Here is a 13,825-nt window from a genome sequence, read left to right on the forward strand (position 1 = left end):
GCTATCTAATTGCTGCATTTTATCTTTAATTCTAACTTCAACTTCCGCTTTTACCGTTTACCTTTACTTCAAGTTTTAGCCCCAGTCTTTTATTTGTTTGCAAATGTGTGTTTTAGATTGATCTCCTTTAACTTTTATAAGTCGCTTCTTATCCTTCTGTCTTTTCTATTGTCTGTGTTGTTTGTGTGATGGTTGCTTGCTACTACTATTACTCGCTGCAAACGAATTGCCCTTTGGGGACCTAATAAAGTAGAGTCTAACATTTTGGGTTTTATTTTGGAATTTCGACTTATCCGACTGTATCCACTGGAACGCTTTTTACTCGGGTTTACCCCACTGCCTAATTTCGTTTTCCGAGGCACATTGAATGCAACATTAGCTATCATTTCCTCTGCTTTTACTTTAGTTAAGATTCACAAGCTATGTGTTTCAGCTATGTTTTTGAAAATTACAGTTCCTCAATTGAGTCACATCCTGACTAAAATAACTGCTAACCACACAACTAATCTTTATATTATACTAGTTTTATTTTTTCGACTTCCTGTAAATGCGGAAGTCAACCGGCAAATAAATAAACCCACGTGAGAAAGAAATGTCGACCGATAGTGGCGAGAAAACACCTAAATCTGCGTCCTCTCAGGTGCTGGTATATTATAATTTATAGTATTAATGTGTGTGTCGTGCGCATCGTCGTGTGTCCTAATGGGCGTCTTCCTGCTTTTTAGTTCGGGGACCAAGTTCCCTGGAAGAAAAGGAAAGCAGAATGTGAGTAGAAGCTAACTGAGCTAACACAGTTGCATGTCCACTAACAAGTTTTACTAATATCCAGCTAAAATAGCGATCTCCTCTGCGAATCTCTGAGTAAATCATCGGCGGTATGTAATCTGGACCACTCTGGTTTCCATTAAACGCGTAATGAAATGTTTTAAGTTAGAATATCAGCAATCACCTGGAGCTGAGACTGACAGATGGACCACTCGCTATAGGGTCACGTGTCCAACCAGGTAGTCAGCATCACAGGAGCACCACAGGGGAGTGTACTCTCACCACACCTTTTTCACTCTGCACAGCTGTAGCTTTGAGTACCAACCAGACTTCTTTCATGTGCAAAATGCTGCATATCTTGGATAAATCTGTCGTGGGGACTGGAGTGCAGTGTCTCTTGGGGAAGCAGCTTCAGAGACGGTGATTTAGAGAAGCCCAACAAGCTGAGGAAGAAGGGTGACACTGTTCTGGAGACTTCCCAGTAGTTGCATTTCATTTTTATTTGGGATTAACGAAGTATTCATTTTTTTTCACTGAATTGATGCAAAAATAATTTCACTGGTCACAAACTGTATTCCCGGACAGTGTAGAATGTCTTACATCAGAGATAGGCTACAGCTTTGGCACATAGCTGTCAAAATATGACATTTTTGTTTTAAGCACACGCCTATAAAGAATGTCCAAAAAAAGGCGATTTTCATAAAGCCAGAACCGCATCTTATCAGGAAATGTATCCCTGTTGGGGTCGCGAGGGGTGCTGGTGCCTATCTCCAGCTGTCATCAGATTCTTTTTCCATCTAAATTATGTGTAAAAGCGTATGAGGAGACTGGAAGATATGAAAATTACGACCTAGGAAATTCCATTTCTGCATATAACTGGTTGTAAATATTTATTTCCTAACAGTAAAGGAAAAACAGAAGCAGTGGAAAAAGGCTAAACTCATCAAACAGTTAGAGAAGCAGAAGCAACGAGAGGCTGCGGAGAGAGCGAAACAGGAGGAGAGCCAGAGTAACAAAGGTAACGGTCATCATTTATGGATTATCGGTTGTTGTTGTTGGCTCAGGAAGCTGTAAGCAGATGCCCATGTGTTTGCAGGTCGCGCTTACACGGTGAGCGTGGCCCTCCCGGGCTCCGTCCTAGACAACGCTCAGTCTCCTGAGCTCCGAACGTACCTGGCGGGACAGATCGCCCGCGCCTGCGTCGTATTCAACGTTGACGAGGTCGTTGTGTTCGACGAGCTCGGGGAAGATGTCAAGTAAGTTGTCTGAGAAGGAAAAACTTGATCGGAAGTCTTCCTTGAACCGTCGCAGCGCTGACTGATGCTTTGGGTGCTGGCTTTCTCCAGGAGCGTTGAGGGAGAATTTAAAGGTGTTGGAAAGAAGGGCCACGCATGCATTCAGCTTGCCAGAATACTCCAGTACGTGGAGTGTCCGCAGTACGTACAGCGACGCTTAAATCACTACTGTTGCGGTCGACGCTTCACTTTGTCACATTGAGGTTCTGTTCTCCACCAGGTATCTACGCAAGTGGTTTTTCCCAATGCATAAAGACTTGCAATATGCAGGTAATTTTAAAGCAGTCATCATTTTTGCAGATTTTTTTTTTAATTTTTTTATGCTGAATTTGCTAAAACCTGACGGGCTGACATTGTGGGTTGGCCTTGTAAGACTGATATGAGATCCAACCCACCCACAGCACCATGGCACGCTGTTTCGGCTGAACGCATCCTGTATGTTATGCTAAAAATAAAACCTGTTTGCATTGCAGCCAAAATCCTGTTGAACTGGATTAACTAAACATGTTTTTCTGTAAGCCCTTAACATCCTAAAAAGTTTAAAAACTGCCGTAGCAACTGTATGTTCTTCCCATGTTCGACTCAGTTCTCAATCTGTTTGAGGGTCATTTCAAAGTAGCAGGCTTAAACCTTAGGCGATCAGACTTTAGTTTTGTTTGTCTGAAGATGTTTCGACACTTATCTAGGAGTCATTGTCAGTTCTGGCGGCTCGCTCGCTCTTGAACAACCTGTAGTTGTAAATAAAAGAAAAAGACAAAAGTGCTTTTATTATTCATCTTAGTTTTTTTGTTTAAAATCATCACAGTTTGAGGAGTAAAGCTTTTATTGTGGCACAATATCCCACATTTAATTGCTCAATGCCGTCTCCCAGAAGGGAGAAATTCAAACAGGTCTCTGGCAGGATGCAAAGGGTCCTTAATGATAGCTAAAGCCTGAGAGCAAAGTCTTTATTGATAAATGTCCTCCAGAACTGGCAAATCCTCACCAATAATTCACCTGGCAGAGTGGAGTGCTCGGTTTAAACATTTCCTTTCTTTAGCAGAAACATTTCCGAACCACACTGCGATAGCATTTGTCAGAAGGCTTTCTATTGCACAGCGGTAGAAATTTAAGAGAATCTGCTCATTACTGGTAAAATCTTTCAATTTACACAAAAAGAAAAGCCACTGTCAAGACTTTTTGACAATCTCAGTAGTATTCAAATTCCAGCTGAGGTCATTTGACAAACAAATAACCAAGAAAGGTTTAGTTTTCAACAACTTGTAATTCCATACCATTTATAAAAACGGGTAAAAGGGATTGCTTTTTTTCTAAAATCAAAGACCAGCTCAAAGGTTTTAGACCAAGTTATTTTCCTTATTCCAAGACACTAGATTTTCCACCTCAGTTCTGTAACCAGAGTTTTCATATGAGGAAATCAGACCATTGATAGTTATATCATCTGCGTACTTAATTATCAAGTTGTTCGGGTTTGATGCAACACAATCACAAGTGTACAAAGTGTACAACAAAGGACTCAACCGTGTTGCGAACCAGTGTTTACAGTAAGTTCTGAGAGGCAGTCGCTAACCTTAACCTTTTGAGGTCTATAGGTTAAAAAAGTAAAACATCTATTTGCACATGGCGTCATTCCATTCAAGTGTTTTCAGATTAGAGAATTGAAAGCAGAGCTATAAGCAATAAAAAGCATTCAAACTTGAGATTTTCCCTCATCCAAATGTTCGTATACAGAGTTCAAAGTAAATGAGATGCCGTCTTCCACACTCCTATTTTGTCTGTATGCAAACTGGAGCGGATCCACTGACACAGGGATCTGGGAGTTGATATAATCTAAAACAAGACGCTCAAAAGTTTTCATCAAGAGTGGTGATTTATTTATTTATTTATTTTTTTGCAATGTGGAACATTTTTGCTTCTTTGAAAAACGGTAAATGCGCTAAAAAGGAAATGGGAACTTTTCATCAAATTAGTTCTAACATAGCGATCATTTACCTCCCATAACTGATCTGCTGTTTCTGCTGCCGGCGTCTTCCTGAATGTTCCCATAACGCTTGAAAATAGCTCTGAAAGCAACAGGCACCGGTAAACCGACAAAGGGACTCAGCCGTTAAAAAAAAAAAAAATTGCTTGAGAATTGGATGGAAACATGCCTAGGCATTGCTCACAGATGTGAATGTTACCCATGCCATGGACACTAACACACTCCTATAGCATCATAGATGGTTACTTTAGAACTTTGCTCTGATAGCAACCCCGATTGTCCTCCTCCTCTTTGCGTCAGTCCCTCTCAGATGAGCTCAGACCCAGAGAAGCCTGCGCCGTTTCTGGGTGTTGATTTATGGCCTTTGCTTTGCATGCTAGAGCTTTAACTTGCACTTACAGATGTAGTGAGCAACTTTTAATTGACAATAGTTTACCAAAGTTTTCCTGAGCCTACGTGATGATATCCTTTACAGCAGGGATGTCAAACTCATTTCTATATGGGGCCACTTTGGCATCATGAAGTCATTAAAAGGGCCAGTAGCACGTGTATAGACGATACTTTTCATTTCATAATTTCATTCCAGTTTACATAGAAGTATAAAAAATGCACAGCAACATAAAAATAGCACCCTTAGGCCCAGTTTATACAGTTTATCAGCAAGAAAAGTTGATATTGCGGTGAGTTACACTTACAGGAGGCACAGTTTTAGCCAATTTAGACACTTTAAAAGGATATATACCTCTAATTTATGACATGATATGCCTTTTTTTTTTTTTGGCTCTTGAGGGCCGGATAATTTACCTTGACGGGCCGGATTCGGCCCGCGGGCCTTAAGTTTGACACCTGTGCTTTAAAGGATGATCTTAGTTTTTAATGCAGTGATGCCTTAGAGATCCAAGATCACCCTTCCCATTTACGTGCAAAGATTTATCCAGATCCTCAGAATTTCTGATGATAATATGGACTGTCGAGGATGAGATTCCTAAATTCCTTGCACTTGCCTTGAGAAGCGTTCTCAAACTGTTGGGTTATTTTCTCACGCAGTAATTCATAAAGTGGCGAACTTCTTCCTATCCTCGCTTGCGAATGTTTGAGTCTTTCTTGGAATCTACTTTTATACCCAATCATGACACTCGCCTGTTTCCAATTACCTATTCATAGGTGTTTCTTAAACTTCCCCGGCTTTTCTGGAGTCTGTTGCAGATATTTGAAATGATCAGAATTCAAAACATTCAAAATGAGTGAATATTTTCAGAAAAACAATACATTTTATTAATATGAACATTATATACCTTTGTAGTGTATTCAATGGAATATACGTTGAAAAGGATTTGCAAATCATTGCGTTTTTACTTGTTCTCCCGAACATCTCACCTTCATTAAAATTTAGATGGGACCAATGCAACAGTGGATGGAGAGATGCATACATGCTTGACTATGTGGATGGATGAATTAACAGATCGTGAAACACATGAATGGATGAAGGACAAGTGGATGGATGAGAGAAGAATGCAAGGAATGATGGATTAGTAACAAACTAACAAATGGATGGAGAAATAAATTGATAATGCTTGCAGAGCTGCATGCATGGGCTGTGATTGAAAGAGATGTACGGCACGATAGATGGACTGTGAGGGATGGATAGATAGAACTGTTAGACTTTAAAGTCTGTAAATCAAATCATTTTTCCTTTAATTACATACAATTCTCCATATCTTTATATCCGGACTGCAAAAGGCACCACATTAGAAAGGAAGGTGTGCTTATCAGATAAGCTTTCAGACCCTTTTTTCCCTATTGTTTAAAACACTGATAACACTAGTGGAAAAAAATCTGCCTTAGATTCACCTTTTTTAATTCATGTGTAGAGTGCAGTTTTTTTTTTTTTTTTTTTTTGTCTAAATCCCATAACAGGCCAAAGGGAACACTGTTTCAAGTCGGTCCATTTTATCTTCCGGCAGGTTTGCTCAATCCGCTGGACAGTCCTCATCACATGAGGATAGACGAAGAGTCTGAATACCGGGAAGGAAGAGTCCTCAACAAGCCGCCCAAACAGGGGAAGGGCTCGTTGGTAAACTGTGGGATGAGGAAGGTGACTGTGGCGCCACTATTTTTGTGTGTGTGTGTGTGTGTGTGTGTGTGTGTGTGTGTGTGTGTGTGTGTGTGTGTGTGTGTGTGTGTGTGTGTGTGTGTGTGTAAAAGAGGACTGACTGTGTCAAAATCTTCCTAACCAGGACGTCCGGATAGATAAGCAGCTGCAGCCAGACCTACGAGTCACTGTGAAGCTCAATAAGACACAGAATCCAGGTAGTTTTTCCCTGTCGGAAAGTGCTGCGTGTTATTTTTCCCCCACTGCAGTATAACGTATCACGTAGAAAAGCATCAGCTCAGCCTGTGTCCGTGTGTGCACCCAGAAAGCAGACTTTACAAAGGCGTCGTCGTGGCTCCCCATGTGCCCAGGACAGAAGGCGGTCTTTACTGGGGCTACACGGTCCGCCTGGCCTCCTGCCTGAGTACGTGTCCTGGCGTCCGCTTCACATTACCGTGCAACTCTGACACACGTTGGCGAGAAACATTCTCACCGCTGGTTGGTTCTCCTGCTTCAGGTTCAGTGTTCACCGAGAGTCCGTATAAGGAAGGGTATGACCTGACCGTTGGCACCTCGGAGAGAGGAAGCAGCGTGGACCAAGTAACGCTGTCACCGTTCAAGTAAGGCTCAAAGCTCATTAAATGATTAGCTCTGTGTGTCAGTCAGCCAGGTGCAAACTGAGGCATCTACAGGTAAACATTTAGCCTGGGATGTTTTTTTTTTTTTTTTTTTTTTGTGTGCTAACCTGCTGCTACTTGGTTTCACTTTTCCATTCCTTAGGCACCTTTTGGTGGTTTTTGGAGGTCTTCAGGGTTTGGAAGCCAGCCTGGAGGCAGACCAGAACCTGGATGTGACCGACCCCAGCATTTTGTTTGATCTTTACCTTAACACCTGCCCCGGTCAGGGCAGCAGGACCATTAGAACCGAGGTAAAACACAATTCTCTGTCTGGATGAAGTGAAGCCAGTTGCACTGGAAACTTGTTGCATGGTTGCCTGTTTTGCTCACTGTGGTGATTTAGTGATTCTTTCTGTCACCAGGAGGCTATCCTAATATCCATGGCGGCGCTGAGACAGAAGATCACGGCTGCTTTTTCAGACATTTCCACTAGTTCATGAAAAATGAGCATCACTGTTTGATACTTACCTCCTGTAAACATACATTGGCTGTACAAGTAATCAGTGTTATTTAGTCTAAGTTCTTTTTTTAAGCGTCTGAACTCATTTTTACATATTTAGATAAAGCTGAAAAGGCTTTATTTGTGTATCGTATGTCTTGAAAAATGTTTTACCAAGCAGCACGGATATGAAAGAAAACCACACTGAAGTTTTGGTGAGAAAATGCAACCCATTAGCTTTTCTAAACTGGGATTTGGTGACTTGTTCAAGCTCTCATCTCCCTTATGCATTTTTTTAAATTATACCACTGACCTCTGTGTATTTTTTTGTTTGTTTGTTTAATACAAAAACAAAAGCAGTGAATAATTGAAGTTGAAGAAAAAGGATATATGGGTTTCAAAATTACCAATAATGTGATAAGTGGCCTCCTGAGTCAATAAATCCATCTGTTTTCATCAAAACTATTCCCATGATGTTCCATATGTACGTTTAGGGTGGTTGTCCTGCTGAAAGGTGGGCTGCTGTGTATTTAGCTATCTCTTCCAATTTATTTATACCAAGATTAAAGAACTTGGAGACTAATTGACAGATCCATAGCAGATGGTTGCAGTGGATACTATTTAGTGAGCGTTGGATTAAAAGGGGGCTGAATGCAAATGGCACACCGCACTTTTCAGATTTTTATTTGAAAGCTATGTGTTCCTTTTCCTTCATGTTCACAATTTAAGTGCTCCTTTTTATTGATCAGTCAGATAAACTATCGTGAAGGCTGTGGTTGGAAAATAAAATAAAAAGCGTCCAAGGGTACGAATACGTTTGAAAAGCGCTGTATTTTCTCAGTAGCAGATCAGAGGTTGCATCTTGCAGATTGTTTTCACTGTACACATTCCTGCTCCAGGGCATGCTGCGTGCAACTGCTGCTTCAATGCATCTTTTTTGTTTTGCAGGTTGCAGTTAAACGGTTGTTGCTTTGACTGTATGGCAGTCATGCTTCTCAAAGGAAAGGGTTTTAAATTAGGTGCAGGCAGGTGGAGCTAGTACAATGTGCATCAAATCTTTATTATAGATATAATCTCTATTGTCCCGACATAACTGACAGTGCTGTAAAATGTTTCTCCTTAACAGCTGCGTCGAAATTAAATGGGCCTCCTTTGTGTTCGACATTGCACCTGTTCCCCTCCTTCATTGTAAAAGCCTGCTCCATGTAAATTCCAGTGATGTAAAAATGATTTCTCTTATTTGCATACATTTTGCAGGCAACTGGATTTTGATAGTTGATCCCAGAAAAAAAAAAAAATCAATCATTCTCTTTTTTAATAACATGATCCCCAGCAGAAAACAACTGGGCTTGCAGAACTAATAAAAGCACAAAGATGAACGAATAATCCCAACAATTGTTTCTAAAAGGCAATACGGTTAATAAATGCATTCCTTCTAATTTGTTGAATCAGAATAAAGCACTGAGATAAAACATGATGGGATACATTCTGTTTACAATTTGGAGGCATGCACCTAAAACTGTCCGGTTTCAAATCTCAGAGCTCAAATGTGGCAAATCTTTAGCTTAATAAAATGTTTTTTTTTTTTTTTTTTTTAATAAAATGTTTAAGCCGATGAGGCATTGGTTGTGAATCTGCAATGCTGTGCGGTTTTAAAATAGTCACCTTCCTAAAATATTGGCCTAGGTCATATTTTTCCCCAAAATTTTTTCAGACAATACAAAAAAACAATAGATTTAGACAAAAAACAAATTGTTGGCAAAAAAATGACTTAAGCCAATTGTTTTAGGAAGGTGATAAAACGCTCCTGCTCAGAACCACAGTGCTCGTACTGCTCTGCTGTCTCATAAGGCTCCACAAGGATCGGCCTGTAGGCTGAATCAGAAATTTCTCTTTGGCAGCTATTTACTTTTAGAATATGATCTCTCGCTGTAATGGATGAAAACTACCTAAACTACAGTTATGTAAGCCACTTAATCAATCAAGATTAAACAAACCTGCCGATATAATCCTCCAGCATGAATAGAACACTTAAGTAGGTACATAAAAATATAAAGATGTGGAAAAAACTTTAAAATTATCTCTTTTCTATTTACAAAACCTTAGACGGCACCCACTATGTGGCATACAGACTCTGTGAGACAGTTTACACACACGCTCATGGGCATAAATGACTGGGATTTTAATAATTTGACCTGTTTTTTTTTTCTGGGTGGAAGCATTATTACAACACAAAACTTCACTAATTTCTTTTATTATAACAAAGATGTAGCTTATTGTTATTTCTCTCCAAAGACAGGGTCTAAATTATATATAGATTCCCTTAAATGCTTCAGCAACGGGTGCTGAAGCATTTTAAACGGGTAGTTTAAAATTTGATAGCATTAAAGTGATTAGTAATGAATTAACCAATACTAGGAACAATGGGACATTCCAAGGAACGCTTGAAGATCTAAGAACGAGACCAAGAAAGAATCGACAGCTTCAGTGTTGACTGAAATTTGCAGCCTCTCACTTGGAAAACACCGAGCATCTTCTGGAGAAGTGATTTAAGGGCAGAGGAGACGAGGAGTGAGGCACGGCGAGGGTTTCAAAGCAAACGGCACCAATAGTCCAGCATGGCGGTGGTAGCATCATGCTGTGGGGTTGTTTTGCTCCCATTGTACAAAGCTCATGGAATAATGAAGAATCCCCAAACTGCAATTCAAGAATTATTTGGCCCACCAGCACAGATGGTTGATGCAGATGGAGGCTTCTTATTAGTGTAAAATGATTACAGGTGAGTTTAAATCTTCTTTAAATGGAAAACGTTGGGCATAACACACTACTTGTCTTTTAATAATCACACACTTTTACATTCTCTTTAATTTCATAGTAAATAGGAGCACACGGATCAAAGAACCGTTGCTCAGATGCAGACTTTGGTGCACGACAATCTGCTTATAAGTCACTTAATAAAATGGGCTAAATACCGCGAGCGTTTTCAAAGAAAAACGACTAAAATCCTGTTATTTTTGAGAACAGAGAAAACTTATTCCCCCCTCCCCCACCTGAATCAAGCCCAAAAGAATTTCCACACTGATCATTTTTAAAAAGGCAAACGTGAAAAACCCTTTTTTTTTCTTTTTTTTTTGTTGCATGCATAGCTTTTGTAACTGCAATGATTTGACCATCCCTTTCTCACAGACAATTTAACTACGTTGTTTAATTCAAATACTGCTTGGTCGTATTTTGTGGAGCAGAAAATATTTTTTTGGTTTTTGGTAATTATATTTTTGGACCTCGAGTACTTCTGACTTGACACGTTTGGCCCACATGATGAGAAGTTTTACCACCTCTGGTGTTAACTGGGCTTCAAATGTAGGTCCCTTCAGAAAATAAACAGATTTAAACGAATTTGACCAGTTCTTTCAAAACAGCCAAAATTAGAAAGAATAACGGTTACGCCTCACTGTCCTCCCGTATTTCCCTACTGTAGGACAATAAAGGAGTTTCTTCCAAAATGTGTGGTGGTAACTTGCCAGCCTAAGCCGGCTATTACAGAGGATGTACGTATTCATCTGAGCTTATAGTATAATTATGACACTGTATAATGAAGAGAAAATCTAGTGTACATTTAAATCTGTGCACCCAAGTTTTGGTTGGGAAGCCGTTGGTTGTATAATAATTCCACCCTGGGAAAAAGGGACATTCATGCCCTCAGTGTGTAAACTTTCCGATCAGAACTGACAGTACTTCAAAAGTTTAATACCTGAAATCAGAAACATTTCCCTACATCTTCCTCGTCATTCAGTCCAACTGAAGGTCTTCCACGTCGTCACCGTCTTCTCTGGACCAACGCATTTATGATGTCTCATTTCGAAAGACCGTGAACCTAAGTCCGTTGTGCTTGTCTCCTCGCAGGCCTCGCTTCTCCTCTCTCACCATTTGGGGTTAGTGAACGTGATGTTGTACTGCTTGGCCCAGCGTGCAAACACCTGCTTCTCTGTGATGAAGCGATGGTGGTTTCCCCTGCGGCCGCTTTCATTCTGGAGGTACATCAGACATTCGTCGGACCCCCTGGGTTTGTAGTAGTGGTAGGGCACCTTCTTGGACGCAGTTTTTTTTCTGGAAAACAGCATTAATGCTACTATTATGTAATGGTTTAACGGGAAATGAATGAATGAATTGGACGATTTTCAGTTCAACACCAAACACGCTGCGCTAAAGTTGCCCGTTTCTCTTGCGTTTTGAAAGGTTTACGTACAATCAGTCATGCTTACACTCACCCGCAGTAATTTGGCGGCACCATCCCGTAGACTTTGATGTTGTCACACATCTCAATGGCTATGACCATTGTGAACCAGCCGGTGCTCAACCAAGAGTGAGACTTTTGTCTTTGCAGGAAGGTACAAAAAAAAACAGTAAATTTGGACCGTTACTAAAAAGGAGGCTGTGAGCGGCAAGATGCGATGAACGTCCCCCCCAGACTCACCTGTCCCGCCCTGTCTCTTCTGGTAAACAGGCTATCGAACTTTCGCATTTTGGTGGGTGTGATGGTGAAAAACGGACACGTTGCTGTAGGTCATGCTGACCCTCTGATCAACCTGAACAAGTCCCCTTAGCGTCCTTCCCGATCTTATTCGGGGGGTCCCCAGAAGATGATGGTGGAGTTCCTGTCGGTTCGCCGCAGATACTCGTTGGGCCTGCGCACCACCCTGAGAACGCTGGCGCGTGGGCTACCACCCTAACGGTGGTCCGGTTGCCGACGTCGGACTCGTAGCCGGACGTGGGGGCGTCGTTCATGCGGATCACACACTCGGTTCGGTCAACCTCGTCCCCCGTCTGGCTGCCAAGGACATGGCTGGAGCTTGTCACTAGCGCACAGTGACGACAGTGCAGGGTCATACTCTGAAAGAGAGGCAACATGAAACCTTAAAAAAGGAAACGCGTTAAAATGATGTGAACCTCAGCGACGGCGGGGAGCCGACACATGTGACACGGTGCTGCAGGAGGTCACCCAACCGGGGCATTTACTGGGGACACATAAGACGGGTGAATGCAGGTTAACACAGGTGTACCACCTGCTTTTGGCAAACATACCTGAGGCTTGTGGTTTTTTACTGCCTGCTACTTTTAGTGCTTTATCAAGGCCATTTGCAGGACCATTTTATCTCCTAACCGTTGGTAAAAATCAGATTACACTTTCTCTTTCTCGCGTTCACCTACGGAGATTCTGATTCATGCATTCTGCCACAAGCTGCAGCACTTGCTTTGAGCGGCTTACTTTGTTACCATGAACTGGCATGTAGCCATCTCCACCAGACCACTTTTTGAGGTCTGTAGTCTTGGCGGCGTGATTGATGGCCACGTGAAAGGGGATGTAGATACCATCGTTGCTGCTGTTGGAGCCGTAGGATGAGGAGTGTTGTCAGGATGAAGACGGCGAAGAAGATCACCATCCGGTGGCTCTGTTGACCCTGCGGCGTAAACAACAGTAGGCAGGTAAGGATAAATATCAGGCAGTCGAGCACTAAATAGGCAGTTCTCCACTTTTTTTAAATATTGTTTTTCTGTTTTTTTTTTTGTAGCACTAGAGGTATTTTTCTTTTACAAAGTAGGCTGACAGGAAAAGGGGTTTGAGAGAGAGAGGGAAAGACATGTGGGAAAAGACCACAGGCCAGAATCGAAACCGGGTCAGCTGCGTTCGAGGACTAAGGACTCCGTATGTGGGTCGTGCACACTACCCCTGCGCCATCGAAGCACACCCAGGTTCTCTGCTTTTGATTTTAATTCACTTGCCCTCTGTTCAGCAACAGTAGCGACACGACACGTTTAGTCCATCGAACATTTTCCTAATCTGTCACAAAAGAAAATCTGAAAATGTGACAAGCTCTGACAGGTTTTCTTCCAGGGACAAAAAGAAAACAAACCAAAACAAAAGAGTGCAGTGTAGTTTTCTGCCACACATGGCGTTTTAAAATGTGGGTTGAAACCTTCGGTTTGGTGTCATCCCACCAGAGGCCCTTCCCTCCACGTGTTCCTACACAGTTTGTGGCAAACAATATTAGGATTTCTTTTTAGCTTTCTGTCAACTGTGGCTTTCTTCTAGCCACTATAGCCCGAGCTCCGTAAGGACAGAGATCTCAAGAGTCCTCTCAGAGAGCTCCTACCTTAGCCTAAAAATCCCTGCAAAAGGAGTCTTGGCTTAAGAGTGATTCACGTAGCTGCTGATAACAACTCTACAGGGACGACAGAAATGTTTATCTTGGTGAGGAGTGTGGTTGACTCCGTGGCTAGGTGTGATGCTGTCTTCTAAGCTGTGATGGGTTTGATTCAAGAAGAAATCCAAAATGCAAACTTAATGATCAATAGAGAGAAATTAAGAAATGTATGTCAAGATAATGAAACTTAACTATCGCACCTTATTTACATCCCCATCATCATTTTGTTTTGCTTTTGTTTATTTCCTCACCGTTCTGGTAATTTTAATACATCTATTCAATTTAATTTGCTCTCACCTGTCAGCATTTTACTGGGATTGCCTGCTTGTATAAAACAGTCGTATTTGGCAAAACAATCAACATAAAATAGAGA

At 41.4% G+C, this 13,825-nt stretch overlaps 1 protein-coding gene and 1 pseudogene across 1 annotated transcript; one reads left to right on the forward strand and one right to left on the reverse strand.

Moving 5' to 3' along the window:
* The first annotated feature begins 538 nt into the window (after positions 1-538).
* On the forward strand, positions 539-8,057 carry LOC118556457 (putative methyltransferase C9orf114 homolog). Its single transcript, XM_036140408.1, has 12 exons — positions 539-640; positions 726-765; positions 1,670-1,783; positions 1,862-2,021; positions 2,112-2,201; positions 2,281-2,330; positions 6,006-6,136; positions 6,279-6,351; positions 6,459-6,557; positions 6,651-6,753; positions 6,914-7,061; positions 7,173-8,057. Exons 1-12 carry the CDS (start codon positions 593-595, stop codon positions 7,248-7,250), a joined length of 1,134 nt encoding a protein of 377 aa, XP_035996301.1. The 5' UTR covers positions 539-592; the 3' UTR covers positions 7,251-8,057.
* Positions 8,058-10,975: 2,918 nt separating this feature from the next.
* Positions 10,976-12,783, reverse strand: LOC118564026 (annotated as a pseudogene).
* Positions 12,784-13,825: the final 1,042 nt, after the last annotated feature.

Source organism: Fundulus heteroclitus, chromosome 8, assembly GCF_011125445.2.
Source record: "Fundulus heteroclitus isolate FHET01 chromosome 8, MU-UCD_Fhet_4.1, whole genome shotgun sequence".
NCBI lineage: Eukaryota > Metazoa > Chordata > Actinopteri > Cyprinodontiformes > Fundulidae > Fundulus > Fundulus heteroclitus.